This window comes from Manacus candei, unplaced genomic scaffold (assembly GCF_025592945.1).
Source record: "Manacus candei isolate 608988 ecotype Guabito, Panama unplaced genomic scaffold, ASM2559294v1 h1tg000109l, whole genome shotgun sequence".
Lineage (NCBI taxonomy): Eukaryota > Metazoa > Chordata > Aves > Passeriformes > Pipridae > Manacus > Manacus candei.
The window spans coordinates 3,136,776-3,164,754 of record NW_026138157.1 but is presented as its reverse complement, the minus strand read 5'-3'; the positions used below and the strand labels follow the sequence as shown (position 1 = coordinate 3,164,754).

At 44.4% G+C, this 27,979-nt stretch overlaps 3 protein-coding genes across 10 annotated transcripts in view; 2 read left to right on the top strand and 1 right to left on the bottom strand.

Annotated features, from left to right (window-relative positions):
• Positions 1–752, top strand: part of EVL (Enah/Vasp-like) — a 150,867-nt gene extending 150,115 nt beyond the window's left edge. For 6 of the 7 annotated variants that reach the window (XM_051769589.1, XM_051769590.1, XM_051769593.1 and 3 more), the window contains one exon: positions 144–752. In XM_051769589.1, coding sequence (XP_051625549.1) covers positions 144–181 — 38 coding nt within the window. In that variant the 3' untranslated portion in view covers positions 182–752. The remainder of the gene's footprint in view (positions 1–143) is intronic. The other variant, XM_051769592.1, reaches the window with a different exon arrangement.
• A 2,352-nt stretch (positions 753–3,104) lies between these two features.
• DEGS2 (delta 4-desaturase, sphingolipid 2) lies at positions 3,105–22,717 on the bottom strand. Of its 2 annotated transcripts, none has more exons than XM_051769598.1 (3): positions 22,602–22,717; positions 12,312–13,054; positions 3,105–5,647 (listed from the first exon to the last, which is right to left on the bottom strand). In XM_051769598.1, exons 1-3 carry the CDS (start codon positions 22,681–22,683, stop codon positions 5,504–5,506), a joined length of 969 nt encoding a protein of 322 aa, XP_051625558.1. In that variant the 5' UTR covers positions 22,684–22,717; the 3' UTR covers positions 3,105–5,503. The 2 variants fall into 2 exon arrangements, with proteins under 2 accessions (XP_051625558.1, XP_051625559.1); XM_051769599.1 differs by lacking the exon at positions 3,105–5,647 and adding an exon at positions 7,777–8,357.
• Positions 22,718–26,235: 3,518 nt separating this feature from the next.
• LOC127461612 (basic proline-rich protein-like) lies at positions 26,236–27,120 on the top strand. The gene has a single exon (XM_051769606.1). It carries the CDS (start codon positions 26,236–26,238, stop codon positions 27,118–27,120), a length of 885 nt encoding a protein of 294 aa, XP_051625566.1.
• Positions 27,121–27,979: the final 859 nt, after the last annotated feature.

The following is a 27,979-nucleotide window of genomic DNA, read 5'->3' as shown; positions in this document are numbered from 1 at the left end:
ACAGCTGACTGCTTACCCTTACTCATCCTTTTACCCTCCACTCATCCTTCTACCAGCGTGTACTTTCTGCAACCTCTGTACTTAGCATTTTCCATCACACTGAATGTAACATTATGCACTAACTTTTTGGTTTGGTTTTCTAGCCATACGGCAGGAGTTGAGTAGAATCAGTACAACATAATGATTGCAAAGCATTTGGACGGTACTAAGAATGCTAGGAAGATCGGATCATTTCTAAGTGTACCAAGGTCATGCAAGATGGTGAGAGAGGACACCGGCACTGTCTTTGTTCTTACACCCTTTTTATTAGCAGACTCAGCACACTTTGAAGCTTGCTGCTGCCTTGGATTCGCTTCATTTTAAAAGTCTTAATCTAAAGATTATTAAATTTTAAATTTTCGGATTTTTTAGATTTCATCTGACACTGCACATTGGATTTGTCAGCCTTTTTTGTATTTTGTATTTGCTTATTTAAATGTATTACCTTTCTTTTTAGTAGTAGATAAGAACACACGTGAACCATTTGCTTTTGATAGGTGACTTCAAAGTAATTTTACTAGTAGTCTGCAATGTAAATGAAGATCCTTTGCCAACAGAAACGTATTGAGGCATCACCAGAAGAAAGAGAGACATGTTTAGTTGTCAGCCAACAAGTTCTTTGTCTCAGAGTTATCACAATATTAAAAAATGGTACGTCAGTGCATCACAGTATCTGTGTTCATATTGGTAATAAACTGTTTATTGTCCACATGGCCCTGCCTTTCTTTGTTTCATGTGTCCCTTGAGCTCCCGCGCTTCTGTGTCACTTGAGGTGATGATAAGGGGAAGGTGACTGAGGATCACTGTTGGGTGGCAGCTCTGCCTGAGCAGTGCTGCAGAGCATGAGGAGAGAACCTGAGTGTTTATGGCCGATGCAGTGGCCACAGCCCTGCCTTATCTCACGGTGAGACGTGGCTCTCCCCTGCCCAGCCCTCTCGTATCGCCGGCTGAGCACCACCTCCTGCAGCCAGGCTGCCACAACCTCAGCAACTTTTTGCCAAAGTCGGTGAGGGACAGTGGCCTACGGCTCTTCTCCGGCCACCACCACCTGTCCCACTGCATCTTCAGCCATCACTGAAAAAAAACACAGGTCCCATCACCTGCACCTCCTTCAGGCTTCCAGTAATAAAAGGGAGGTGTTTATGCAGAACAAGGCTACCAAAGGGATTAGGAGGATGCAGGCTGAAATCACTGGCATAGCACTGCTGACTAGAGGCATAAGGGGAGTCATATGTTAATCTTGTGCAGGTCTTGAGCATTATCCAAGATATCCATACAGGACACCAAACACTTAACAGTGCATACCCAGTCATATCTTTCAGGTCATACAGTTTTTTTCTTTACAGCCATTTTTTCCACCAGCACAATCTTAGGAATTTCTGCTTAATTTAGTTTGGCGTAAGCTTTACGTGGCAGTCTTGATACCATCATCTTGATAACTTTGTGCAAAAGGCAAGAGATTGGAGTTCAGCTACTGAAGTCTGTCAAATATTTTCCAAGCTCCTTTCCTTGCTTCAGGCTTTCATGAAGATTTTGTTTTAAAAGCCAGGCCCCAGAAATGGTTTTGGGAGCAGAGCCTGCTGCAGCAGCCCAGGAGGGGCTACGTTTGTCCACCTGCTTGTGTCCCCCAGGCCTCATGGAGCAGTGCAGCAGGCAGGAGGGGCTGCTGGCGAGCTACAGGAGATCCAGGAGAGGAGGCAGGATGGGTTGTGCTTGGAAGTTTGCTGTAAAATGTTACCTGTGTTCTTTTGGGGACCATGACGTGTTCTTCAGTGCTCTTCAAAGCAGCCTGATCTGCCTTTTAGAAATAAGTCTTTTTTACCGTGTGGTTATGCTATAATTAAATATGGGAGAAATGGGAGTAATCTGAGTTTAATGCAGTGATGGGCTCCAGTCTGAGCCTGATGTTTGTTAGATGTTTAATGCCAGCAGAAGGCAAGAGATAGGTTAAACAGTGGGATAGAGATTTCCACATGGGAACTAAAGCAGGCAGACACCCTTGTGCACGAGAGTATGGGAACCCCAGGAACAAAAGTAGGAGTCTTTCCAGTATGAAGAACACAGACAAGCATCAGTAACAGCAGAGATTAGAACGCTCTGTTGTAAAAATCTCTTACAGTAGCTCATGCGTTTACTAATTATAAACCCATTAATGGCATACCTGATGATGGCAAGCCCTTTTCAAAACTGCTGCCTCTCAGATCAAAACCATTCTGTGAAACTGTCCCGTAATCCTAATTAAGCTGCAGGAAGTTGGTGCCTGGCACGGTTCTCTTTTTCCCTTGGAATGTGGCATTATGCCTAAGGTCAGTAATAACCATGTTGTAATTTGGGCTGAGTGTGCAGCCTGGATACGTTGTGCCCCTCTGTTAGCATCAGCCAGCTACTGTAAATGGGTTTTTCTTACTTTCTTCCTCCACCTTTGCAGGCCTCGTATAATTAAGACATAATAAGCTGAAGTTTGCACAAGGCCACTTAATAGCAGTGGGAGCAAGGTGTGAGGGGTGGAAGGGGAAGCTTGGCAGACAGGGGCAGGGGAGTAGTCCTGGCATCACAAGCACTGTGCTGGTTCCCAGACTTAGAACTCCAATGTCAGGGATGCACAAGGTGGCTTATTTTCAGTAGTGGCACTGCCAGAGGATTCCCCCCTCCCAGACAGTAATTCGGTTTGCCAGTTGCCTCTGTAGAGAAGGGTGTCCTTTTAGAGTGGGCTTGTTGAGCCACTGCTACAGGGCAGAACAGAGGCATTTTACATAGCAGAAATCTAAGGGGAAATTAATCTCCACTCTGACCTGTTATACAGTTCCTTCTTGCCAGAGCATTAGTGTGCCCACACGGTGAAGGAGATCTGGATCAATTTTTAAGCAAAGGGAATAAAACTATACACAGCCCTGACGGACTTTTTCCCCACACCCATGTGCCCTGTCGTTATGGAAAAAAAAAACTTCTGCCAACATTACTGCCCATGGGGAGGAAAGGATCACAGCCTTCTCCAGCAGTACCCACACACACTGGAACTCAGCTCACATTACACATCTACAGGCACTGCAGCCACTTCAAATTCCTGCTGAGATGGACGGTGACAATCAGGAGGGCTGTGGGGCTGCCCAGGCTAAGCAAGCTGGGACCATGATAGAAATACTGATGGGAGGCAGATTAAGAAGCGGTTGACAATTTTGGTTGGCCCCTGTTTACATCACAGCCTCTGTGTCAGGCTAGGGTAGTAATCCATACACCACATAAGTGACTACATTATGAAACAGCTGAGTAAGGGAACTACAGCATGAGGTCACTCATCAAAGAGGATAAGGACAAAAGTCAAATCAAGGAAGATAGCATAATCTTTATTGTGGTTTTTATATTAACTTGCTAAGTTGGACAAGAGAGTTGAGGAACAGCTGCTAAGGACATGGAAGTTGAATATCTGGTCAGAGTGCCAGCAGCACTGAAGTAAATTAATAAAAAACTAAGGTTCCCTGACATAAGCACTCATACAAATAAGGTAATGGAAGTTCCCACATAAACACCTCTTCCTTTGGGAGAAAAGCAGCTTTAATAATTAAGACATAATGACTTAACTATGTTCTTCGCTGAGGAATCCCAGTTCTTCTTATCCAAAAGCACAAAGCCATATCTGTGAACAAACTGGTATTCAGCCCTGTATTACAAAGGATCTTGCTCTGCTGAGCATATCTGGGTATTTATTTACCCATTTGCCAAAATCAGATGGGTGAGAAAAATGGAGGAAGGGGAAACGGAGGAGGAGGAACCCAAATTGCAGCAGGCTAGCTTGGCTGTGTGCCAGGCTAGTGAATGGACACTGGTTTACTGGATACAGTGCTTCTGGAGCAGGGAACAAAATTGCATTTATTGAGGAAATCAGGCTTTCCAGGTCTAATTGTATACTTTGAGAGACTGATGAGACTGCACAATAATCCTTTTCTTTGTTACAGCCATGGATTTCCAGAAGAAAAAAAAAACTGTTAGAGGGCTAGAAGGCAAGAGCACCTATACAGATCTGTCTTTTAACTGCTTAGTAAGGAAAGAAATACTTTGCCAGCTTTCCAGCCTGATGGGAAGATACTAGATGGCATCTGAACATCTGAATTTGTGACTCCCAAGATATTGTTCTGCTTGGAGAAATGTATGTTGATTTAAGGTTTTTGATGACAGGGAATTATTGAGGATAGCCACAAGTTTATTGTTGGAGAGGACAGGCAGGAAGATTTGTGTCTTCCAGTGGACAGAATTGACAGTTGAAGGTCAATAGCACCAAGTAAGAGATGTAGGGAGATAAACAGCCCCATCTCTGCATTCCATCCTCTTAACACCATCAGTGGCAATTTTATATAGCTGGAGTATCATATGCTTCCCAAATGCCAAGTCAGTGCCCCTTGAATGACAGAGAAAAAAATTTACCATTATTATGAAAGCAGTTAGGAACAAGTACCACCATAGGTGTGTCTTCACTGACACACCTTCCTAAATCCTATGCACAGAGAGGGGTATAATATAGAGGAGATCAAGAAAGGTGATCAGGAGTGCTAACAATCTTGACAAGGAACAATTAAAACTAGAAACTCTCCATTCCCAGAAGGACTTACAGCGGGGAAATGTGTGAGAAACATGAAGTTATGGATACAGTTGAAAAGGTGAATGAGAAAGGACCAGGCAGTTCCTCCAGAAGCATATTCATGCTGCTGCTCAGGGCAGCGGGTGGAAGACTAAAGGAAGGATTTCTCCCTGCCACAGTTCAGATCTGTCAGTTCGCTACAGTGAGTATTAGATCTTCATGGAAATGCATTCAGAAAAGGTTTAGACAAATCCCTGGAATAAAGATCAAACAGCAGCTACTAAAATAATGATACAACTATACAAAAATATAAACATATTTCATTGCATATACAAAATCTGTTACTAGCAATTATCAGAAGATTATTAGATTAGACAAGACACTGAGCAAAAGGCACCCTTGTGTTCTCCAGAGAGTGTCATTTACTACTGCATGCCAGTCCTCCCTGCTTCCACAGTCCTGTGCACGCAGAGCATCCACTTCTAATCTGGCATCAAGAGAAACTAGTCCTCAACTACACACACATATGGTCACATGTAACACACAGTAAACATTCTCCACTGCAGACCAGGCCAAAACTCAGGCTTGGGCATGTGTGCCCCAGGAAGTTATTTCAAAGCCTAGACCAGAGGTTCACCTAATCATAATTCACTCTAACCTAGTTTCTGAGGGTTACACGTACAAACATCCTTTATTAAAAAGTATCAGTAGTCTAAAATAGTGCATTCGATTGCTTAATTATCACACTCATCCTCTTGGTCTAAGCAGCATGCACCAACATTAATTCAGCACACACAGAGATCCTCCTATTTCCGCAGAAAACTGAAGTCATGTGAAAACTGAAGTCAAGTGTGAAAAAACACACCCCACTGCCACAGGCAGACCAGCCCATTAGCTTTCCTTTGCCAGCTTGCACAGTCTCTTAACCCTTGAGTAAGGACCAATAGAGTCATCAAAAACAAAGTCCCACAGAACTCGAATCCAGGACCGGTGATGTGGGAGGTTATCATAATATTCCGCTGCAATCTTCTTCACCTGGAAGAAGAAGAGAGAGAACGAGCTGTTTAGTTGCACAGAATCAGATGTGTTTCAGCCTTCACATTCAGATCTGATAGCACAGCCGTAACCTGAAGTTACCTGTTATTGCTTGTGAGCTTCTGAAGTTCAGCCAAATGGGATGTAGTTAAATGCATTTAGATACTTGCAGATTTCTGATGCAAGTTTTGCCTCACAGTGTCAGAATTTGAAAGATGTGGGATCGCTGCCTTCAGTCAGAACTATTTTGTCTCATTTTGGAAGTGGTGGGATCTCCACAGTGAGATGCCTCATCCACCTAATCAATTGCCAAAGACTCCAACACACTGTATTTAAAGCCCTGTTTGCCACTTGTAATAGTCTTCTGTTGAGGGTTCTGGGTAAGAGAGAATTACCAATTGAGAAAATACCAGATACAGTCTTGCCTACACTTCATTTTCTTCCCTCCATTTTGCTACTGTGATGCAAATCCAAGACAGGTTCCTCCAGCAGGCAGAGGAAATCACAGGGATGGTCTGTTCTCCTCAGTTTGGCATTAAAAATGCTGCAAGATTCATTGGTAGATCATAAATCTAATAAAATTTCATCCCTGTTACAAATCCCCAAATCTTAAGACTGCTGCCATCTGAGAAGCACTGTGCATCATTGGAGTGGTGCTGGTAGTGGGAGTAAGGCCAGAACCAGAGGACAAAGAGGTTTCAAAGCTGGCAGGTTCAGGGGACTATGAGGATTCCCAAGTTATCAGTTATTAGTTATTATTCCTGCTCCACCAAGATGCTCTGCTTTTTGAACACACAAAGCAGCCGTCTGTTAACTATCGTACACTTGCACCTAATTGCTTGGGCATGGTTTTACTGCAGCTCCACCTCCTAGACAAACAAAGCTGTAGAATAGAGTAGTTTGTCTTGCTGGACAGCGTGACTTCTCTCTTTAAAAACCCAGCAGAATTTTAAAGCCAGATATGACGAGCACAGTGCAGAGTTCCAGTGAAGACAAAAAGGGTTACAGAGAAACTGTCACCCTGCAGGAAGGTCTCATCAGCACCCGAGGTGTAATGGTGGAATCTTAACACAGAATTGTGACTGCTTGTGAAAAGGTAAGAATCCCAGCAAAAGTTAAATTATAAGCCAGTATGGCTCACTGCTAATTACGTCATCAATTCAGCTTCCTAGCAGACACTCCTCTGTGAGGTAGGTTGGGTAACATACAAGAGTCATTAAGAACCTCTGCCCCTGTGCACTCCTTGTGCTGGTGGCATGGTAGTGCTGTGCTGGACATGGAAGATTCAGTTCAGGTCTGACTGTATTCTGTCTTTCACTGAATACCTCTGACTTCCTAATAATTCCCTCTATCCTGCTTTAAGGCGTTACTTTGTACTTCAAAGTAATTTATTTTCCGTGGGATTCAGACAATATCAGGATTTCTCCTTAAAGGTATTTGTTAATGACTGGAAGAAAGGTGACTTCCAGGCACCAGGTAACATCTCTGGAGATGCAGATTTAGTTCCCTGTGCTCCTTCTGTAACCACAGAAATAATTTATCCTGGGTTTATATCCTCCTTTTCCCAGGTGGCAAAAGGAATAGCCAGTAAATTAGAGGAAGCACTATTTTAACATTAAGCTCCCTTGAATGAAGGCCACTCAGGAGGCGTGATGCAAACACAAAGGGAGTCTCAGATACCCAGTCCCAAAAGCTTCACTACAGCTCTGACATGGTCATTCCCTAGCATACTGCTGCTTGGACCTTCCCTCCTACCTCCATTTTAGAAGTTCTGCCTGAATTTTGACTTTCAACAGTAATTCAGCCCTCACCTATGCTAGTCAAGTTCATATGGTGAGTCTACCATTCCCCTCCTCTCCAAAGCCCCCATATATTTCTTGCCTTCTGAACCAGACATGTTTTCTCAGCTATTAACATTAGTGTGCAGAGCTCTTGATGTTAAATTCTGACCACTACAAGAGCTTCAGCTTCATGAAGTGTTTCTGTATTGCCCCTTGGAAGTGGAAGGCTGGAAATCCGTAGGAACCAATTCACTTCCTAGGAACAATGTCTCAGGCAGCAGCTGTGTCCTCTGGCTCCACAAGCTAACTAAAAATGACCCCAGTGACAATGTAGGAAAAAATGGCTCAGAGAAGAGGCCAATAAACAGCCTGCCTACATTCAGCCCAATAGTTTCTGCAAACATGAGCAGCAGTGTAGTCTGGACATACTTGTGAAGAGCTAAGGTGAACACAACATGTATGTCTGAAAACTTGCACTTCAATATATTCCATACACATATCGTGCAGTTGTATTACAGATTTAAAACAGGCACCTAGAATACAAGTATTCTTTGACAATTAAGATGATTAATCAAAATACCCAGCAGTAAATTTTAAAGGAGATCCTACAGACCATATGCTGGAGGCAGCCATGGCTGGCAAGCTGCTGGCCAGCATCAGGTGGTGGAGCAGTTGTTTGTTCAGCAAGGGTACCTGTTCAGCGCCTTCCCACAGGGTATGGTGGTAGCTCATTTTGAATGAGGAGGCCACAAGAGATGACCAGGGGTTTGCACTGGAGTGTGTCACCCCAGATCAGCAGTAGGAGAGTGATTCACACCTACATGAAGTGTTTCCTGGCTCTGCTTGGCTTCGTGTCCAGCAGCACCTTGTGCAGGAAGGCAGGCACCACTTGCACCACTGGCAAGGTTCCTGTGCTCTGGGCAGGACAACTGTATGAAATGTTCAGAAACACTGGAGAAGAGAGGGTAAAGTGCAGTAAGGATTGGAGAAAAAATTTAATGAATGCAGTTAGAAGGAGGATTTCTGAAGGATTTTCTTATGGAAAAGACAAGGAAATTTGTTCCCATTTTGCTATCATGTGGCAGAAAAGAATTTTAAAAGTGGTTTCTCTTGTATAATGGATCCGCAAAAGTTTCCCAACAAAAACATCTCATTTGTTGTAATTTCTTTCAGCATCTCCGTAGGTAAAACAGAATTATCTCCTTATCTACCAGAAAATCTGGGTGGTGGGAGGACAGAAAGTACTTGGGGTTTAATGCAAATTCCCTTTTAAATGCAATATCATATAAGGAGTGGCTGAGGAAGATGCTGTTTGTTTAGCCTGGAGAAAAGGAGGCTCAAGGGAGACTTTATCACTGTCTGCAACTACCTGAAAGGATGTTGTAGCAAGGTGGGGGTTGCCCTCTTCTCCCAGGCAACCAGCAACAGGACAAGAGGAAATGGCCTCAAGCTGTTTCAGAGGAGGTTCAAGCTGGATATCAGGAAGAATTTCTTTGCTGAAAAAGTTCTCAAGCATTGGAACAGGCTGGCCAGGGAAGTGGTGGAGTCACCATCCCTGGAACTGTTCAAGAAATGACTTGATGTGGCACTAAGTGCTACAGTTTAGTTGATATGGTGATATTCAGTCCAAGTTTGGAGTCAATGATCTTGGAGATCTTTTCTAACCTTAAGGATTCTATGATTCTATGATTTTATATCTCTTAAGTATGTTTGAGGCTGGAAGAGTCACCCTTTGCGTCAGATTCTGGGTGCAGTACAAAACCTGAGGATGGCAGTTTTCAGGTAGCGTTGCAGCCAGATCATAGATTGTCTTAAAAGAGGATGGCACTGTGACAAAGTATTCCTAAATCCTGCTTCTCAAGCTCTCTGTATTGTATTGTAGATGGTCCCTTTCCTTCAGTTCCTCCCACCCTTCTTCCTTACAGAACCCCAATCCTACTCCATCATATCTGATAGGCACAAAAGTTAAACCCAGCCTAGTATTTCGGCACAGTTGTTATAGACTCTTTGTCCTGGGGCTATACAGAAACTAGAGATCCTTACAACATGAAACTGTAGAATTATGTTTAGAATTCTAGAAGGCATATTACAGGAGTTCCTTCTACAGTCCCATAACCCCACCAGGGGCTGGGGGGGCACTCAAGCCAGCCCTCCTGGCCATTGCAGGGTTAATGAAATCTGCAATTCAAACCCAGCACATCTACCATGTTTTCCAGTCTTGTCTGTCCAATAAATCTGGTTTCATACCATGTCTTTTCCTTTTCCCACAAGTTTAATGAGTAACTAGTTTGCCTCTGGTAACACTGCCACTTTTATTGCAGCTTCTAGGATCAGTACTGAGTTCCTCCTCCGCCTCCAATCTCCTGTCTCCATAAGTATATTCAATCCTTCATATAATGAAGAATGGATCTTTTGGTAAATAATGCAATGTTTTATAGTATAAAGCTTCATGCAAAGACTAAACTAGTTCTAAGTCTATAGGGGTGGGGTTTTTTAGAGCAGGTCCTTCATTACCATGTTAAATTTCATGGTCTCTTGTGTAATCTCTTATTATACTAGAGAGACAATTTCTTACTGCACACCCATGTCACTCATCTTTAATATCCACAAGCTTATGAGAGCAGCCTAATTCTTCCTCTTTCAAATCTGTCATACTCCTGGGGTAAAGGTCTTTCCAGCAGCAAACACATTACTCAGACTGTTCTGAATGACACACCTGTGACAAAGGACAAAGCTGAATTTCCTTTCTTGATAAGCAAGCTGAAGAGCTAGTTACTTTCCAAGATTAAGATCCAGTTATTCTCTAATCCCATTTCTCCCCTGCTCTCAATCATGAAGGAACCAAATAAAGATCTTTATTCCACTTTCTACTTGTCAATGATTAAAAATAAAAATAGCCTCACCAAGAGGTCATCCATACTACACAATTCAATTATTACAAGTTCAAGTGCCTAAAAGACAAGATCTGAGTGAAGAATTTGCTGGGAGGTTAAGCAGTGTACAGCAAGGTGAGGTTTTTTACCCATTATGAAGTTCAAGGTTGAAAGCTAAGCAGCAAGGATCTGTTTCCTTATTTCTTTCCTCCAAAGAGGTGGAGATTTTTTTTTCTCATTTTGCAGAAAAGAGTAATCAACTTATTTTAATGGACAAAGGATTTTCTACAGTAACTGTTTTGCCAAAGAATTTTCACTTTTTGATAGAATATTTAACTATAATTAATCACTTGTCAAATACTCCAAGTTTTCAATATAATTCTAGAAGGCAACAGTGATTGACAAGTCTGGTGTGTCCTCCACCAGCAGGACAAGCCTCTCTTTCTCCAAAGAGCAAAACACACATGAACATAAGCCCATGAAATTCAACTAGTAGCTCTATCTTCTTTACATGGGAGGGCAGATACTTCCAGCTGCTGTACTGCCTCAAGGAATTAGGCTGAACTATTTGTAGTGTGGGTGGAGAAGAGCTTTTCAGGTCTCAGTCAGGTCTGGAGCAACAGTCCCAGCAAGTTCAATTAGTCACTCAGCTCCCTTGTGCAGGATACAGAGCTAACCTTCTTCTCTTTCTCTATTTACATTTTGGTAATCTAAGGATCTAAGCCTATCTGATAAGTCTGAACATTTGAAACTAAAGCTAAGCCCATGCACTTCCCAGCTGAACTATCAGGTGTATCAGTGATGGGAGTGCCTGACAGGAGAACTTCACATCTGAGTGTGGGCTGCTGTACCAGCTGCTCCGTGCCTCACCAGGAACAGGCAGCTTCTCCAGGACAGACCTCCAGCAACAAAGAACTGCAGGCACTATAGAGGCTTCCCACTCTCTTCTACACCACACGAAAACCTCCCCTTGATTTGAATCTCCTCTCAGACAGCATTTCTGTGATGAAGAACATTACCCCGTACAGCAGGGTTTGCCTGGATATACCATCATACAAGTTGTACATCCTATTCAGTAGTGGGGAGGTCACAGCCACTGAACCTCAGACTCCCCAGCTCTACCTCCACCTCATGAGGATACTGCAGTAGTAGTCCCCAACTTTGCATCAGCCCAGAGACAGAAGATGTTTCCTTCCTACCATACCAGAGAATTTATATGCAGAAGTAATACTCCGAAGTCACGTACCTCTAATCCTGTGAGCACCTGCTGTGGAACCCTTGTATTAAAACCCACAAGAGTAGCTACATACCTGGAGGGAGATTGAAAAGCTTTCCTAGACACCTGGGCTTTGCAAATTTGATTCCCACAGCTGATAAAACATAGGCAAAAAGGGGTTTGCCTTTCAAAGGAGGAAAGCCACAGCACTTTCCCAACGACAGACCAGGCCTCTTCAGTTTCTGTGGGTGGGGCAGCAGAGCTAAAACGAGTCACGGAGAGCAGGGCTTTGTTTTCTAGTGCCATTTGTGTCAGGCTGGAACATGCCCCAATTCTTACGTCATCTCAAAAATAGAAAAGCTTCTCTTTGATGTTAATCAAGCAATATAGGTAGCAGATTGATTATTAGACAAATTTCAACTAGTAATTGCCACCTGTCTCCCTTTAGATGGGCCTTTAAACTTTCAGAGTTGCAACTTCTTGGCTGAGAGATGTAAATGGAGAAATTTAGAGCCTTGTTGGAGGATTTTATCATGCAAAAAGTATTTCTCAAGCCCTCTGAGGGTCAGATGTTCTAGTTTGCATCAAATAAACTAAATATTACAGCATTTTGACAACCATTTCTCTCAATCTCTGGCTTAAAATTAATTAGAAACAAATCCAAAAAGCTTTCTTCTTTTTTTTTTCCTTTTTTTTCTTAAATTGATCAATTGTTATGATTTGGAGTGTTGTCTTTGGGGCAGTTTAGAAGCTTTTATCAAAATCTAACTCATACATACTTATGCCACACTTACCATGGGCAATCTGCATCCAGGAATGCTGGGGAAGTCATGATGCTCCATGTGGTACCCTACATTAAAGGTGAGCCAGTTCAGAGGTCCATAATAAGAGTATGTCTCATACCCTTTTAAGAACATGTAGTGTTCTGCTATGAAGTGCCCAGAAATGGGATGTAAACCCAAGCAAAGAAATGTACCTGCTATTAAATAAATAACAGGTTTGAGTCCCCAAAGGTTGTAAATGATTAGGTCTACAGAAAACTGTACAAGAGCATTGAAAACTTCCATCTGTGTAATCGCTTTGGGGTTCACATACAGTGGCCTCAGACTGTAGAACAGAGGTTGGAGGAAAAGCCAAAGCAGTTTCCGAAGGGGTGTACAGAAAAACCAGCCTTCAAAGTCTGTGGGAATGTCCACATCCAAGCTGTCCCCTCCCAGGTACCGGTGATGGTCGATGTGGTATTTCTTGAAGGAGGCAGAGTAAGGGATGCCAATCGGCAAGTTGGCAAAGACTGCGAACCACCGGTTCCACTTGGCCTGCTTGTTCCCAAAGGCGACGTTGTGTGAAATATCATGGATGGCTAAGGTCAGCGAATGGTTGATGCAACCCCCAAAACCATAAGCCCAGAAGAAAATCCATTTCCAAGATAAATCTTTCACCAGGTAGCATGCCAGAAGCTGCACGAAAACCATTCCAGATACAATCCACTTCAAATGTGGATCAGGTCCCATCAGAGTCTTGATCTCCGGATACTTTGCTAAAGGAAAAAATGCAGAGAAAAACTTCAGTAGATCACGGTTAGGTAAACACAATCACCACTGGGACTCTCTGTTTTTATCACACTGTATTTGAGGTTCTAGTTTTATGAAATGGTAATTCAAAAGTAGAGTTGCCACTATAATAAAGGCTTTACTAACATATGGGCTCTATTCCCACTTCCAGCATCATGTCCAAATGTGATTGATATCAATATATATAGATATATACAGACATATAAAAAAAATACCCTGATGGTCAACCTGTGGTATCATGTGCCTTCACCACAATGAGTATTGCTTCACATTATTAGTATGCCAAAACCCACATGATTTAAGTGCTAAGAAGCACCTTCTGTCAAGTTTATTATTTCCTTTTGTATTTTGCTCAGATCAGATTTTTTTTCAACAAAAGGGATACAACTGCCTTCTTCATAACCCTTTTCACACTGCTGCTTCAAACATATTAGCAGAGGACAGAGAGCCAAGCAACAGGCTCGCCAGGTTTTGCTCTGTGGTTAGATGACAAATGCAGCATTTAAAAAAAAATTCCTAATTATTTGAGTGTTTACCAGTGCTCACAACACGTACAACCCTTCACACATGGTAACATCACAATAAAGTCAGTAATATTATCAGGATTTTGTAAGACACAGAAAATTTTTCTCTGTTCTCATTCCTCGGCCTGTTCCCAAGTAACATACCACAACCAGGCATAAAAGCCACAAGATAATCACACAACAGCTTCATGAGGCCTCACAACTACTGCAGTGTCAGAGAGACATGGGCTAGACTTGCCAGGTCTGACTCACATGAGGCCAGGACTAGCTTACTTATCTTTGGTTCTAGCAATCATTCATCTTCCTTTTAAAAGAAAGAAAAGACAGAGTACAGCTTACCCTCTAGGTGCTGTTCATTGATACACATGTCCTCTTTACAAATCCACACTCTCACTTCTAGTATTAACTTGCACATAATTTTTTCCACTGTTTTATGGCTTTTACCTACCTACTGACCTCCCTCCTTTAACTCATACTCTGCATTTCTCAAAAATTACAGCTTACACAGATAAGTGCGTAGACAAGTCACTCGCTCTGAACCCTGAGGTTACACAGTGTGTCCTGTAAGTTTGATAGGCCTGTTTTAAGAATAGAAAAGTAAACATCATCTGAGTGTCACAGTATAACACCAATGCAATAAAATCAGATTACAATGACCAGCATCTATGCAGCTGTATATGCTATAAACAAATGCTGGAGACAACACATGTAGTTTATGTGACCTTGAAAGCAGTGGCAGGTATGGAGTGCTGAATGCAGAGAAGGCTTTTGTAAAAGTGAAGCCTGAGAAGTTTGATGAAGTTTCAGAGAGATGAAGTACTACTTAAGGAAGTAGATTGATATGGTCATGCTTTGTAACCATTCCAACAACTTTTGAGCCTGTTAGCCAGCTTCACCTCAGCGTGACAGAGATTAGGGACAATAAAGACTAGACAAGTGCTGTGGAAGATGGTGAGAAAAGAGATATTCCCAATTCTTCTTGTGAGGACAAGGGAGCCAATTCACCATGAGGAATAATCAGGCAAAAGAGAAATTTTTCTAAGTGGGGGAAAATCTCTAGTAAAAGTTCGTATCTTTCTAAAGTCAGTCAAATTTTTTTGATAAAAATCTCAGGAAAGTCCAAAGGGTTTCTGTTTTGCTTTTATTCTTATTTTCACAGTTTTCTAAAATTTTAGTGTTCACACTAGAAAAATTAACATGCTACAAATTGTTCCCTAGTACCTGAATATGTACCAAAATTCTACATGAAGTGCTGCTTATTCAAAGTCCACTCTAAAGAATAACTTGATATATTGACCTGGTCAGAAAGACTGTTAAAGATATGCAATTTTATATAGCTTAATCTCCTGCTTAGGGGCCTCTGTCCAGAACCCAGAAAACTCTTTAATAAATCAAACCACCTCAATTGTTCAGTTGCACAGCTGGTTACTGAAGTGAAAAAAGGAGATGAAGAAATGTAAAACAACCAGATCTGGTGGTCAGCTTGGTCAAATTAAGGCTATATGGTCTTAAACTCTGCCAGGGGAGGTTTAGGTTAGATATTAGGAAGAAATTCTTTACAGGGAGGGTAATCAGGCATTGGAACAGGCTGCCCAGGGAAGTGGTGGATTCTCCATCCCTGGAGGTTTTTAAGATGAGACTGGATGTGGCACTTAGTGCCATGGTCTAGTAACCGTGGTGGTAGTGGATCAAGGGTTGGACTTGATCTCAGAGGTCCCTTCCAACCCAGCTGATTCTATAATTCTATATTCACCAAAAAAAAAAAAAAAAATTAATGGGATGGGAAAATTCCTTAGAGATGCTTTATATTGTCATTTGAGAATAATGGAAGTTTTTGACCTATTTCTTTCTTTAGCAGTCAACAAGGACCACAGATTCCATTTAAGAGGTTTCAGAGCAGTTGCTGCCAACAGGCAGCAACAGTGTGTGCAGGCAGCAGTGCAGGCAGGTTGCATTTGTCACAGGTGACAGCTATTAAGTAACTTGCTAGGGTTTAATATTAAATTCAACACATGATTAACTCCTCTCCAACAGTTAATCTTTGCATACTAGTCAAACCACAGTAGTGTGGCTATTTATCACTAATACTGATAAACCTGTCCCATCTCCATGGCATGGAGAGACCTCAGGTTTCTCCCCATGAAGAAATCATGGCTTGGGCAGGGGTGTGGTGCTCGTAAGCTCACTGAGGCTAAAAGCCCTGCTGGTGGAGTAGCCTGCCAAAGATCTGTTCATTCAGAAGTGCTTCAAATGCAGAATGTTGAATACTGACCCTGTATAGACTTGAGGCTAAGCACTCCTCAGTGAGACACATTTAGTCTCAGATTAAGTGATCCTGATGACTGGAGTTTATGTATAACGTACTGACACAAAGATGCAATAACACAAATATTTATCTCCTTTTTCCCTCATGTTCATGCCTTGCAGTTAGCTGAAAGACTGTAGGTGCTGTACAAACCAGACATAACTCATCTGCACATCAAAAAGGAGAGAATCAGAGGCAGGGTTACTGGCAGTGCTGAACCAGGAGGCACAAAGGACTATCAGACCTCTGGCAGCCAGCCAGTAAAGACCACCTTTGTCTTCTACACATTGCACTTTGCAAAGTAAACAGACACCTACTCCCCAGTCTTGAGACTGCTAGAGTTTCACACGAGGAAGCATCTGAACGGAGCTTCTCATCATGCTGCTCTTTCCTGAATTGCTTCCATTTTGGTCTTCCTGAGCGCTTTTCCATTCTAAGAATGATGAGCTTCTATATGGCCAGAGTCCATTGCTTCCCAACAAGCACCATGGCAGGGCTAAAACATGATGTAATCTAGAGCTAACTCTTCATTATGCAAAATCATGGCGTGGAGAGGACACAGAAAGAGGATATAAAAAAAACAACCTCATGACTCAGCCCTTCTAGATAAGGCAGTTGGAGTTCATGTGTGCACACATGACCTGGGACAGGCCAGACACCCACAAATTTATATGACTATATAGGACCAGGTTTTGCCCTTTAGAGTTTGATGAGAACAGCAGAGCTCCAGCTACTCTAGTGTCTACATGGCACATTTTCCAGCCTCTGGCTTATTGAGAAAGTCCATTAGCTCAGCCTGGCAGACAGTTTATCCACATGTGCTGCTTCTAGTTGTCCAGACAGATCCATTGTACTGTCTTTTGTAGGGTGGGGATACTGGTGTAGATATACAGCAGGACTTTTCTGTCTCCCAGGTCAGCACACTGCAAAAGCAGCATGGGAACTTTAGTAGAGAAGGTAAGTGTAGTTAATAATTCTGCTCAGCCACCTCCACAGTCTCTATACATGATCTCAGAGCAGCTGAAAGCTATTCTATGATGATGAAAGACATTTCCCACTTGTACAACAGTGTGGATGAAAGAACAGCAGTCAAGAGAGAATAAATGCTGCAAGAATATTTTCAGAAGCGTTCACAATTCTGAAACAATCCATTTACTGAATTAACATTTCAGAGAGATCACTCCACTGTTGTGTGTAAGCATCAGTCACCTTTCTAGAGGCAGGTCACACTCAGCACAAGTTTCTAAACTGACAAATTAGTCTGATTGCATATTTTTAGCTTGATATTTTTCTCTGGAGATCCAGGAACACTCACCATAGCCCTACTGTGATCCTCAGTTAGTGCTGGATCAGTTGTTCCTGGAGAGGCCATTGGTTGCCAGGTCCTGGTGTTCCTCCTCTTCAGGAGACAGCAAATATCTTGTTCTGAACCCTCACTCAATCTCCATGCTACTGACACTGTTCCTGAGGTAACTCAGAAGAGCCCCAGTGATGGTACCAAACACAGTTTCTTGTTGATGTGACATCACATACTTTTTACTTGCACATTTTGACGTACATGGGATTTGGAAGTGAACAAGAGCAGGAGCTTTCCATAAAGACAGTGATAGAGGTTTAAAGGAGCAGCAGCCTTGCCTACATCCACAAGAAGCTAGTAATAACAAGAGAAGAAATTTAATTTCTTGATTTTCCTTTATTTTGACCACAAGTGCAACATACAGATATAGTCAAAGTGGAGATACCATTCAGTATAAGGCACTTAGGAGGTCTGTTAAAGAGAAGAGGAAAAAAAAAAATCTCTGTGACACTGCTGTCCTGGACTATGTTCTGTTGACTATGAGTCCCTGCCAGAACAAATAAGAGACACCAGGCACAGGATGTAAGCTTTACTACCCCATGTCCTATACTGGAGCTGATATTTGTACCAAAAAAATTAACAAACCAAAAGAAGACAGTTTACTGACAGGACCATGTTTTGCCTCATAATAGCTCAGCTCGTGAACATGTTCATAAACAGCACAGCACACCTGAGTCCTCAGTGAAAGACATGGAACTGTTGGAGCAGGTCCAGAGGAGGGCCACAAAAATTGTCAGAGGGCTGGAGAACCTCTCCTGTAAGGAAAAGCTGAGAGAGTTAAGAATTGAGGCTCTACCACCTGGAGAGGTGAAAGCTCTAGGAAGACCTTATTGCCTTTTAATATTTAGAGGGGGCTTATAAGAAAGATAGGGACTGACTTTTTAGTAGGGCTTGTTGCAATAGGACAAGGGTTTTGAACTAAAGGAGGAGAGATTCAGTCTAGACATGAGGAAGAAATTTTTTACAATGAGGGCAGTGAAACCCTGGCATAGGTTGCCCAGGGAGGTGGTGGATGCCCTGTCCTAGGAAACATTCAAGACCAGGTCAGATGGGGCTCTGGGCAACCTGATCTAGCTGAAGACATCCCTGCTCATTGCAAGGGGGTTGGACTAGGGGACTTTTAAAGGTCCTTTCCAACTGAAACTATTCTATGATTAATTCAAACCATACATGGGCCAAGACACAGGACACACAGAGGACAACAGGCATGACAAAAGCTTCTGGCTCTGTATAGTCTCCTAATCTCTCCAGTAGGCAAACTAATAAGAAACCTTTTTTCCCACCTAATTACACTGAAGTTTTATATATCCACTGTGCAAGGAAAAATGTCTTAATCTTGTACTTGCCAACCACAAGCCTCTGAATTGCTTAGTGCTGGCTGGTCCAAGGAGCTCACTCAGAAGTGCCACCAGAGGGAAAGTACCCAGTGGTGCCACACTGCTGGTGTCAACAGAGATGGATGATGTCAGCACATCACTATGTCAGCACATCACTATGACAGTAGCTATAACCTTGCTTACACTTGTTTGGTAGCTAGTTCAGAGGAAAGGGATGTAGGAATGCTAGGAAGAGGACTTCCAGCTGCCTCTGAAACAACAACCCACAATATGGAGTAGGCTGAAGCCTTTGGTTACACAATACATTTTCAACAGAGGACTACAAATGCCTAAACCAGTGACTTTCTGCTCATGTGATTTATTTCATAGGTGATGCCCACAGGGAATTGGCATGAGCACTGAGATAGCAGCTATTCTGGATGTGCCTGTCAGAGAACAAGCACATCAGTGGCAGCACTGAGCCCACATACTGCAGAATAAAGGGGAAACAAACTCCGTTTCTTTGCCAGAAGCACATGTAATTCAGAGTTTTCATTTAAGCTAAGGAGAGATGCCTATGCATATTTCAGTAGGTACAATTTAATCAGAATTTTCATAAATGTGAGGTTTGAATAGGCAACAGAAGAGACAGCTGAAAGAAATAGCAGATTAAATAAGGCAGAGCTGGAAGCTATACTCAGACCAGATAACTGCTAAAATAAAATGTATTTTTTGCTTTTTTTTATTGTGTTTTACCCCTCCTCATAGGGTAACATCTCAGCCTTCCTACAGAATAAAGCACATATAAAATGCTTGCACCATCTCCACTCCAAAATAACTTGGCAAAGAATTAATTATATAATTATGAATTATTCTTATATGTCAGATCATATTCAGGTGTTCCTGGTCTACCCTGAGCAACAGTGAGTAAGCCCTCATCCTCAGCAGCAAACAAGTGCTTCCCTAAGGATCCTGTGAGGCAAGACATTTTCTGACCAACCTACAGTAATTTTAAAAAGTTAGATCCAACCCATGGCACAAATATGATCTCACACTTCCCATGTCACAACATACTGCTCATTGCTTGCATTTGGGAAACTGTTTGCAGGTGAAATAAGCATACATTTTGTGCTTATGGTGTTACCTGCATCTGAGTAATGCTTTTTTCATCTCTCAAGAGTGACAAATCACCAATACTTCCCACTGCGCAAGACTATAGTTCTTCAAGTGTTTTGATCCAAAAAATCCTTACTGACGCTAAAGTAGAAATCCTATTTCTACTAGAAGTAGGTATATCCTCTGTGTTGTACCCTATATCTCCCTCTAATAGCATTTTTGTAACTATACAGAAAGGCTAAGCAGCTCTAGATGAAAAAAACCTTTCTTCCATCAGGAAGTTTTTAGCCAGGTCTTTCCCTAACAGAGCTCACTGCAGCATTACACAAACCTCAGCCCTGACACCAGGCAGTAACAGGCTTTTCATAACCAAGAGGGCGAGAGAATAGCAATGAAACAGTTCCATTTCATAAACTGAAAGGCGTGAATAACGTGTTCAGGAACACGTACAATGTGATGTGGGTCGAAGTGCCAGCTTGGCAAGGGACCTCCCCTGTAACTTAGAAGCAGTTGGCACCTAGACAGTACCAAACACAAGCTACATTTTAATACCTAGATTCTAAGAGTAAGATACAACAAAGAGGTAACAGAGAAAGGATTACCTCTCCCTTGCACAAAACCTTGATCTATTTGCTGGTATAATTATAACCATTAGGAATCACACCTCTGGTAGGTTCATCTAGTGCAACAAAGTCCTGCCACAAGCTACCTCCCAGCCAGCCCAGTTGATAAACACAGCTCACAGCTCTGCAGCTCAACTGGAACAAGGTGCCCACAGGAGTTGTGGATGGCTCATCCCTCTTAAGTGTTCTAGGTCAGGTTGGATGGGGCTTTTAGCAACCTCACCTTGTGAAAGATGTCCCTGCCCTTGGCAGGGAGATTGGACTCACAGAGTTCTCCTTCAGACACACGTTGTCACTGACTACAAAAGTCTTACAGACACCTAGGCTACTAAGTCACAACTTTGTGATGGACCATTTTTACCTCTCAGTTGTTCTATTGGAACATTGAGGCAACAACCCAAAGAAAGAACTGCCCTACGTGTTTGTCAGTTTGCTCATTTTATTTTTCTTAACAGATAATTTCCACTTGCATTTAAATCCAAGTAGCCATGCCTGAGAGAGACCAACATTTCAGAAAGCTGCAGCATAAACAGAGAACAATCAAGTTTCAGTGCTTAGCAACTAAATCATTAACCTATTTGGAGGGAAATACTTCCTTTACCAGCATGGAATGTTGTCCCCAAGGCATTGCTGTATAAAACAACAGAAAATACATGGACTTTTACAGATATGTGTTCATATGCATGTAAGATTCTTACAGTGTTCTCCAGCTCAATGGACACTAGACATTTTGATAAGTACATACTTTGGGTACTAGGGGTTTGCTGATCCTCAGGCTTTGAATAATACAGTGAGGACCATGACACCAGCATCATAGAGGATACCATAACAGCTTCAGTAACTTTTGGTAACATTTTGGTATCATGACACTATCCATTCTGCCTTGATTGTTCTGCCCACATCTTTCATGTCTCTCTTCCCATGTTGTATTTCTCTATTCCCCTCCTTCTGCTCCCACAGCTGGGGCAGCGGGGGCTGCAAGGATGGACCTTGATTCCAATCACTTGTTCTGAACCCAGAGGAGAGGTGGGTAAAACCTCTGCAAGTGTGCAGTTGAAAGATCCTAAGAGTTTGTTGCAGCAAGGGTAAGGGAGCCCAAGCACTCTTTACATAATACAACTTCATTGTGATCTGCAGTCCCCATTCTACAGCACAACCAGAAAAGCAAGAGATTAGTAAGGGTAGAGACCCACCATAGATACTTCTACCCACAGCTCACCAAAATGTAGTGCCCTTGACTAAAAGGATGAGTAGCACATCAAGAAGCATCATTTTCTATAATGATATCATTTGACTCTCTACCTTGATTACATAGTAAAATAATTATTATTTTCCTGGGTGTAATTCAAACCTGTACCAGGATATTCCACTGGTGCAACTATACTGGAAATGTTTTTGTAATTTAGATTAATCCTGGGTTAATCTATGAGATTGTGGAGAACTTAAAATACTGCACCTAATTAGCATATACCCTATGCATACGCACCCTGAGCTGCTACTCAGCCACAAGTTTTCCAGTGCCCTTCTTTATAAAAGTACTTTAAAAACTTTATCCTACTCATTAGAGGGGGGAAAAAACAGAACAACCGACCCACCCAAATAAAAACTGAGGGAAAAAAATAAAAATTTTATTTATTAATAAAAGGTTGGAAATGTATTTTCAGGAGACACGCAACAATACTCTGCAACAATTCTGAACTATCAATTCTTCTCTGAAACGATCTTCAGAATAGCCCAAAGCCCCAAAGTAGAATAAACCTCCCGACCCAACACACTCCTGTGCGCAGTTAACACGAAAATACAGACGCGCACCTTGTCCCTGACAAGCCGCGGGAGACTTGCGATTGTTCTCTAGCAAACCTCACCCACATACCCGTTGACTTTATTGCACTCCCGAGACACTGGGAACAAGTGCCTTCGGGAGGGCTCCCAGCCCGCAGTCCGGGCAGACTGGGAAGGGCTGGCGCCCGCCGGGATCCCCCGACGGCAGCCCGGGCACGGCGCGGGCAGGTGGGCGCAGCTCTGCCGCTCCGGTGAGCCGGCTTACCGCTGCCTCTGGAAGGCAGAGAGCCGGGGGAGAGCTGAGCCCCTCGGGGGAAACACCCCTCCGAGCCCACCGGGCCGTGGCTCTCCACAGCCTGGACATCCGCCCCGAGCCGGTCCCGGTCCCGACACAGGCGGACCCGGCGCCGATCCCCCGCCCCACTCGCCCCGTCCCGGAGCGCAGCCCTGCCCGCCCCGCCGGCGGCCGCTCCCGAGCGCCCCGGCGTACCCAGGATCTCCTTCCTGCGCTGCGTATGGGGCTGCTCCGTGTAGACCCACTCGAAGTCCTCACGGGTGACGCGGTTCCCCATAGCTCCCGCTGCGCCCCGCGCTGCGCTGCCCTTATAGATCTGCGCTGCTCTTATAGCTCTGCGCTGCTCTTATAGCTCCGCGCCCAGGAGGGGCGGCTCCCCTGCCCGCCGCCGCCCCGCAGGTAGGCACTGGGGCTGCGGCTTCGCCCGGGTGTGCAGGAGCCGCGGGAGCTGCACGGCCCCGCCGTGGTGTGCAAGGGAACCCGGGAGAGAGAGGATGCTTCGGGGCTGGCTCTGGGTGCAGCGGACGGGCGGCCGAGGTTCGCTCTGCTGCAGGGACCTCAAAGGCAGGCGGGAGAGGTGTGGGGGGTGGGTGGGCGTGTTCGCAGGGCAGCAGGTTCCCCATCGTGCTGCTGCCACCACCGGAGCTCAGCACAGCCACTGCATCCATCCCCGCCTGGGACGGCTTCAGAGCAAAAGGGGAACTGCAGCGCTGCAGGTCCCCAGGCGCTTCCAGACGTGGCTTTTGGAAAGCAAAGGTAGTCCAAACTCCATAAACCCGGAGATATGGCCCTAAGCAGAACGTGGCTTAGGGCATAGCACAGGTGTGTGAGCTCCTCCCAGGGGTGGAAGACCTGGGACGACACAAATGCGACCAACGCCTGACACACATTTCCTTGCCGCTCTGACAAATCTTCATGAGCTGTCCCGGTAGAATCCAGCCCTTGGCTGTGTCACACTTCACCCCTACAGCTCTGCGGCCCATTTCCCAGGTACCGTCCCTGCTGGAGTAGCAGGAAATCACACTGCTCCCTTGGTAACAAAGCCAGGCAAAGGACTAGCTAACCTTAAAACTGACATAACCTTACTTACCTCTCTAGTCATTCTGATTCACAGGCAGAGTTACACATATTATATAGAGATGTTTTTCTACACACACGCAACCCAAAATTAAAGTGCTGCCCTTGTTCCCACTATGTTCTTTTGCAAGTCCATACCTGACCTACTGTCCATCTTCACTCACTATCCCTGTCATTAGTCCTTCCATCAACAACATCACATGTGGATCAGCTGCACTGTTGTTTCATTCTGTTTCAATATGAATGTCTCTAACATCCTTCGCAGCCTCCTACCCTTAAAAAATGCCTATCACAGCTGGCAGTTAAAAGGGGGGGGAAAGCAGCCTTGAAAATGTGAAATGTCAAAACAACAACAACCAAACAATCTACAAACCCAAAACGCCATAGGAGGCTTTTTTGAGTTTTAAAAACTCAAAAGTTTTTAAAGTTTTTAAAGTTTTTAAAGTTTTTAGACCATTTTCCCCTGAAATGGTCTAAATGTAAACCCCTGAATAATTAAAGGTCCAAAGCATTTTGAGTGGAAGGACTATGGTGTAAAGGAAAGCAGCTTTACCCACAGCAGGAGCAGGATTTTAACCACTTTACTGTTACAGGTCAGCTCTCTGTAAGAGCAATGGTTTTTTCACCATTACTCCAGCACGAGGCTGATGCTCTCCCACAAAGTTGCAGGGTCCAACCCAGGTAATGGACTATTAATCCAAGTGAAAGATATTACGTGTTACTAGAAGAAATGGATTGTTCAGAGAGCAAATGCGTTGGTATCTCAGCCTAAACTTTTAATTGGCTCAAACGTTTTGGCATGTTGACAGTATCGGTGGAGAAGCCAAAGACATTATGAACGTGATGACACCCTTCTGTCACTTCCTGCTCAGTAGTGCTTAAGGTGACTAAAAAAGTAAATTAGAGAGGCAGTCCATGCAGTTACAAAGAAAACAAATATGACTTCATCCCAAAAGGTTGTCCAATAGGATAGTGCTATTGCATATTGCAAGTTACGCATGGAAACTTAAGTATCTCCTTTGTAGGCAACGGCATCTCATTTATGTAGCTCATTACTATAGACTTAGCCTGACCACATGAGAAGAACAGAAAGCTTTTCTGTCTCCAGTGAGCTGGCATCTGTTTTTGAGAACAGAATTTCACACTTTCTATTTCTATAATAAGCCAAACAAATCATACTAATTCAAGAGTAATTGTGGATGCCAGACAAACAAGAAATGCCAGCTTCAGACCATCTTCTAGAACTGGCAAAAGTATTATCTAGTTCTGAACCTTTGGCATCCTTAGTTTTACAGCATCCTAGTAACAATCATTCACAAAGGAAAAGTAGGGATTTTAATGTCACACAGCAATAATAGCCCTTTTAATGAATACTATGACTGTGAACTCTACAGATTCATGCAGTCACTACACTTTATGGCAGTTCAAATATGCTTCACATGGTCAGGTTCTCTCAGCTGCAGCCTTCCTTTCTTCAGCAATTTCCTATATTTGTTCAGGATTTCTAAATATTGGGAAGCCTAGCTGAGAGAAATTCCAAACACACTCAAGAGGAAGAGCACAGTTGCTGATTCTGTGCAGGGTACCATCAAAACATCTTGTTTATATAGTGAGCGTACGCATCACACTCACCTCCAGCATCCCAGGGTAAAAAAGACAAAAATCCTTTACTTCACAGAGGGCATGACCTACGATATACAGCTCTGAAGCAAGACATATTGGTCCTTCCTTCCACACACCCAGGCAGACTCACACTTCTCCACCCAAAGCTGCTTTTCCATCATGAATGTATTTCTGCTACACAACCCAGCTACTTCCTCCTTCTGCTCACTGAAAGAACAGGTGACAGAGTAAATACAGCAGTAACACCTGCACACGTCTCCTAGTGACTATTGCCAGCCTGCAGACCAGGCTTGTGTGTTTGAGGTTATCTTAATTCTGCCCTGCTGTGCAGGCCTTAACTTCTCTTCTTCTGATTTTCAACAATGAACCTTTGTTAAAGTTGATGTTCTGGAACTAAAATAAAGTTGTCTGGCAATTTTATCTCTAAATAAAGTGTTTTCTCTTCTGAATTAAGAGCTCCATATCCCATGACAGACTTGTACTTTCAGCTACTGCATTACCTGCTTTCTTCTCTGCCTGTATAAATTGGACCTTCCTTCACTACTGGAAGAAAACACAGCTGTGTATTTGCTTGTTTATAAAATATTTTGCAGTCATTTTGAATTGGATGTCATGCTCAGACTTCATGTAACTAGTGCCAAGGTTTACAACCTGACATACTTTATCGAACAAAGTCAAATTTTCATAGGCAGCACAGTTTGTAGATGAGCCATGTCATCAACACACACATCGAAGTTAGCTTAGGGGAAACAATTCGTCAATAAACCCTACTTGCTGTTTTCCCCTCTCACCTGTGCTGACCCTTCCTGGGATCATTCTGGATTTCTCTTTCCAGTGGGTTAGCTCTATGCCAGAGGTGTGAGTTGAACTGACCAAACAAAGGTGCTGAGGAGCTGATGTAAAAGAATCTTAGGGGGATAAAACCATGCTTCTTTTGGCACTGGTAGGTTATTAGATAGACTTGTTTGTATTATGCGTAACTCACCTTTCACACAACACGGCGAGTTCATACCAAGGCTGCCCAACAGCCCCGTCTGCCCAGCGCTCGGCGAGCTGGCTCATGGCATCTCTGCCTGGGAGCTCCCAAAACGAGAAGTGAAGTTCAAAGAAGCAAACAGCTCCCTAGGAGATGGGCTCACTGCTGCCCAGCTTCGCCCCTCCTCCCCTGCCGCCAGCTCTCCCGGCTCCCCGACCTGTGCGGGACGCGCATCGCTCACTCCTCGCCTCCCGCAGCCGGCCCCGCGGAGCTGCGCACCGTGGGAATGACCACTTCGCAGGCCAGGAGCAGCGGGAAGCGCTCAGCAGAGCAGCACGGGCGGGGTCGGGCACCCGCGGCATCCGCCGTGCGGATGTTGGGGCAGGGGGGCGGCTGCGCGGCCCAAAGGCTCCACGGCACAGCGCCGCTGCAGCCGGGGCTCGGGGAGCGCCGTCCCGCGGCAGTGCCCGCAGCGACCGCGGGCGCGCCCGGGACGGGGAGCGGAGCCGGGATCCCCCCGGAGCGGGGAGCGGAGCCGGGATCCCCCCGGGGCGGGGAGCCGAGCCGGGATCCCCCCGGGGCGGGGAGCGGAGCCGGGATCCCCCCGGAGCGGGGAGCGGAGCCGGGATACCCCCGGGGCGGGGAGCGGAGCCGGGATCCCCCCGGAGCGGGGAGCGGAGCCGGGATCCCCCCGGAGCAGCGCCCGCCCCGCTGCTGCGAGCGCTGCGCGCCCCCTGCCGGTACCGCCGCCCCGGGCTGGTGGCAGGGAGGGACATCCCGGGGGCACGGACACTCCCCGTCCCGCTCCCCCGCCCGCCCAGGGCACGGACATCCCCTAGCCCCCTCCCCCGCCTGCCCAAGGGCACGGATACCCCCCGTCCCGCTCCCCCGCCTGGCCCAGGGCAAGGACACCCCCCAGCCCCGCTCCTCGGGAGTGGCCGCTCGCCTTGGCCTCGGCTCCGTCCTCTCTTTGCCTCAGAGAGCGACTTTCTGCTGTTTTCTTTCATCCCAGCAAGCCCGACCGTCTCTCTGACGTAAGGGCAATCAAGGGAAGGATGGCTGAGGAAGCGCTCACTAGCTTCCAAGTGTTCGCGCTTCCTTTAGAAATATGTCCTTAAGGAATTTAAAAATGTTTTTCAAAATGTTTTCAAAACTATTTTGTCTGAAGACTGACAAATGCAGCGCTGCTGTAACTAACGACACCGCTGTGATGCGGTACACAGTGTATTTAGACAGACCGCTCCCGCAGAATTCACATGGAAACAATTTCCTCTTCTACATAAATATTTTTTCTCGTAATACATTTGACCCTGCTTTTCTGCTTTTCCAAAGAATCGCAATCTTTCTGCAAAGTAATTTATTCCACGGAGTGCTTTGTGTTGTTCAGAGGATTTGCAATTGCTTTCTCTCACGAGGCGTATTTGCTGTTACACACTGTAAGTACTTATCCCATGGATAAGCTTATGCTGCCCTCCCTGCAATCTTGCCATTTCAGGAACAGTTTTACTAGGATCCTGGTACAAACACCTGAATGGAGTGTGGTAACTAGACTTCTATTCCACAGCAAGAATGTTATAGGCGAAAAGCAGCAACGCTTGTAATCTCCTATCCAAATGTGAGCGTCTAAGGGGTTCACTTGTCGACAAGTGTCAGGATTATGAGAGAACTTGGGTTCTGTGAAGAAAGGCACCAGATTAAACTGGGATTTCTATCTTATCCTCTAAGCATTGATGCAACTCTTCTCTAAAAGCCCCCACTACTGTACATTGCTGGTCTGGCAATGCTCTCTAGACTGCAGCTCACCCTCGCAGATCTGCTTTTCCGAACGTATTTCCCGATACTCAGGTTTCAACCTAATGCACTTAAAACCTTTCATTTCAGGGCTGCTGAGCTCACT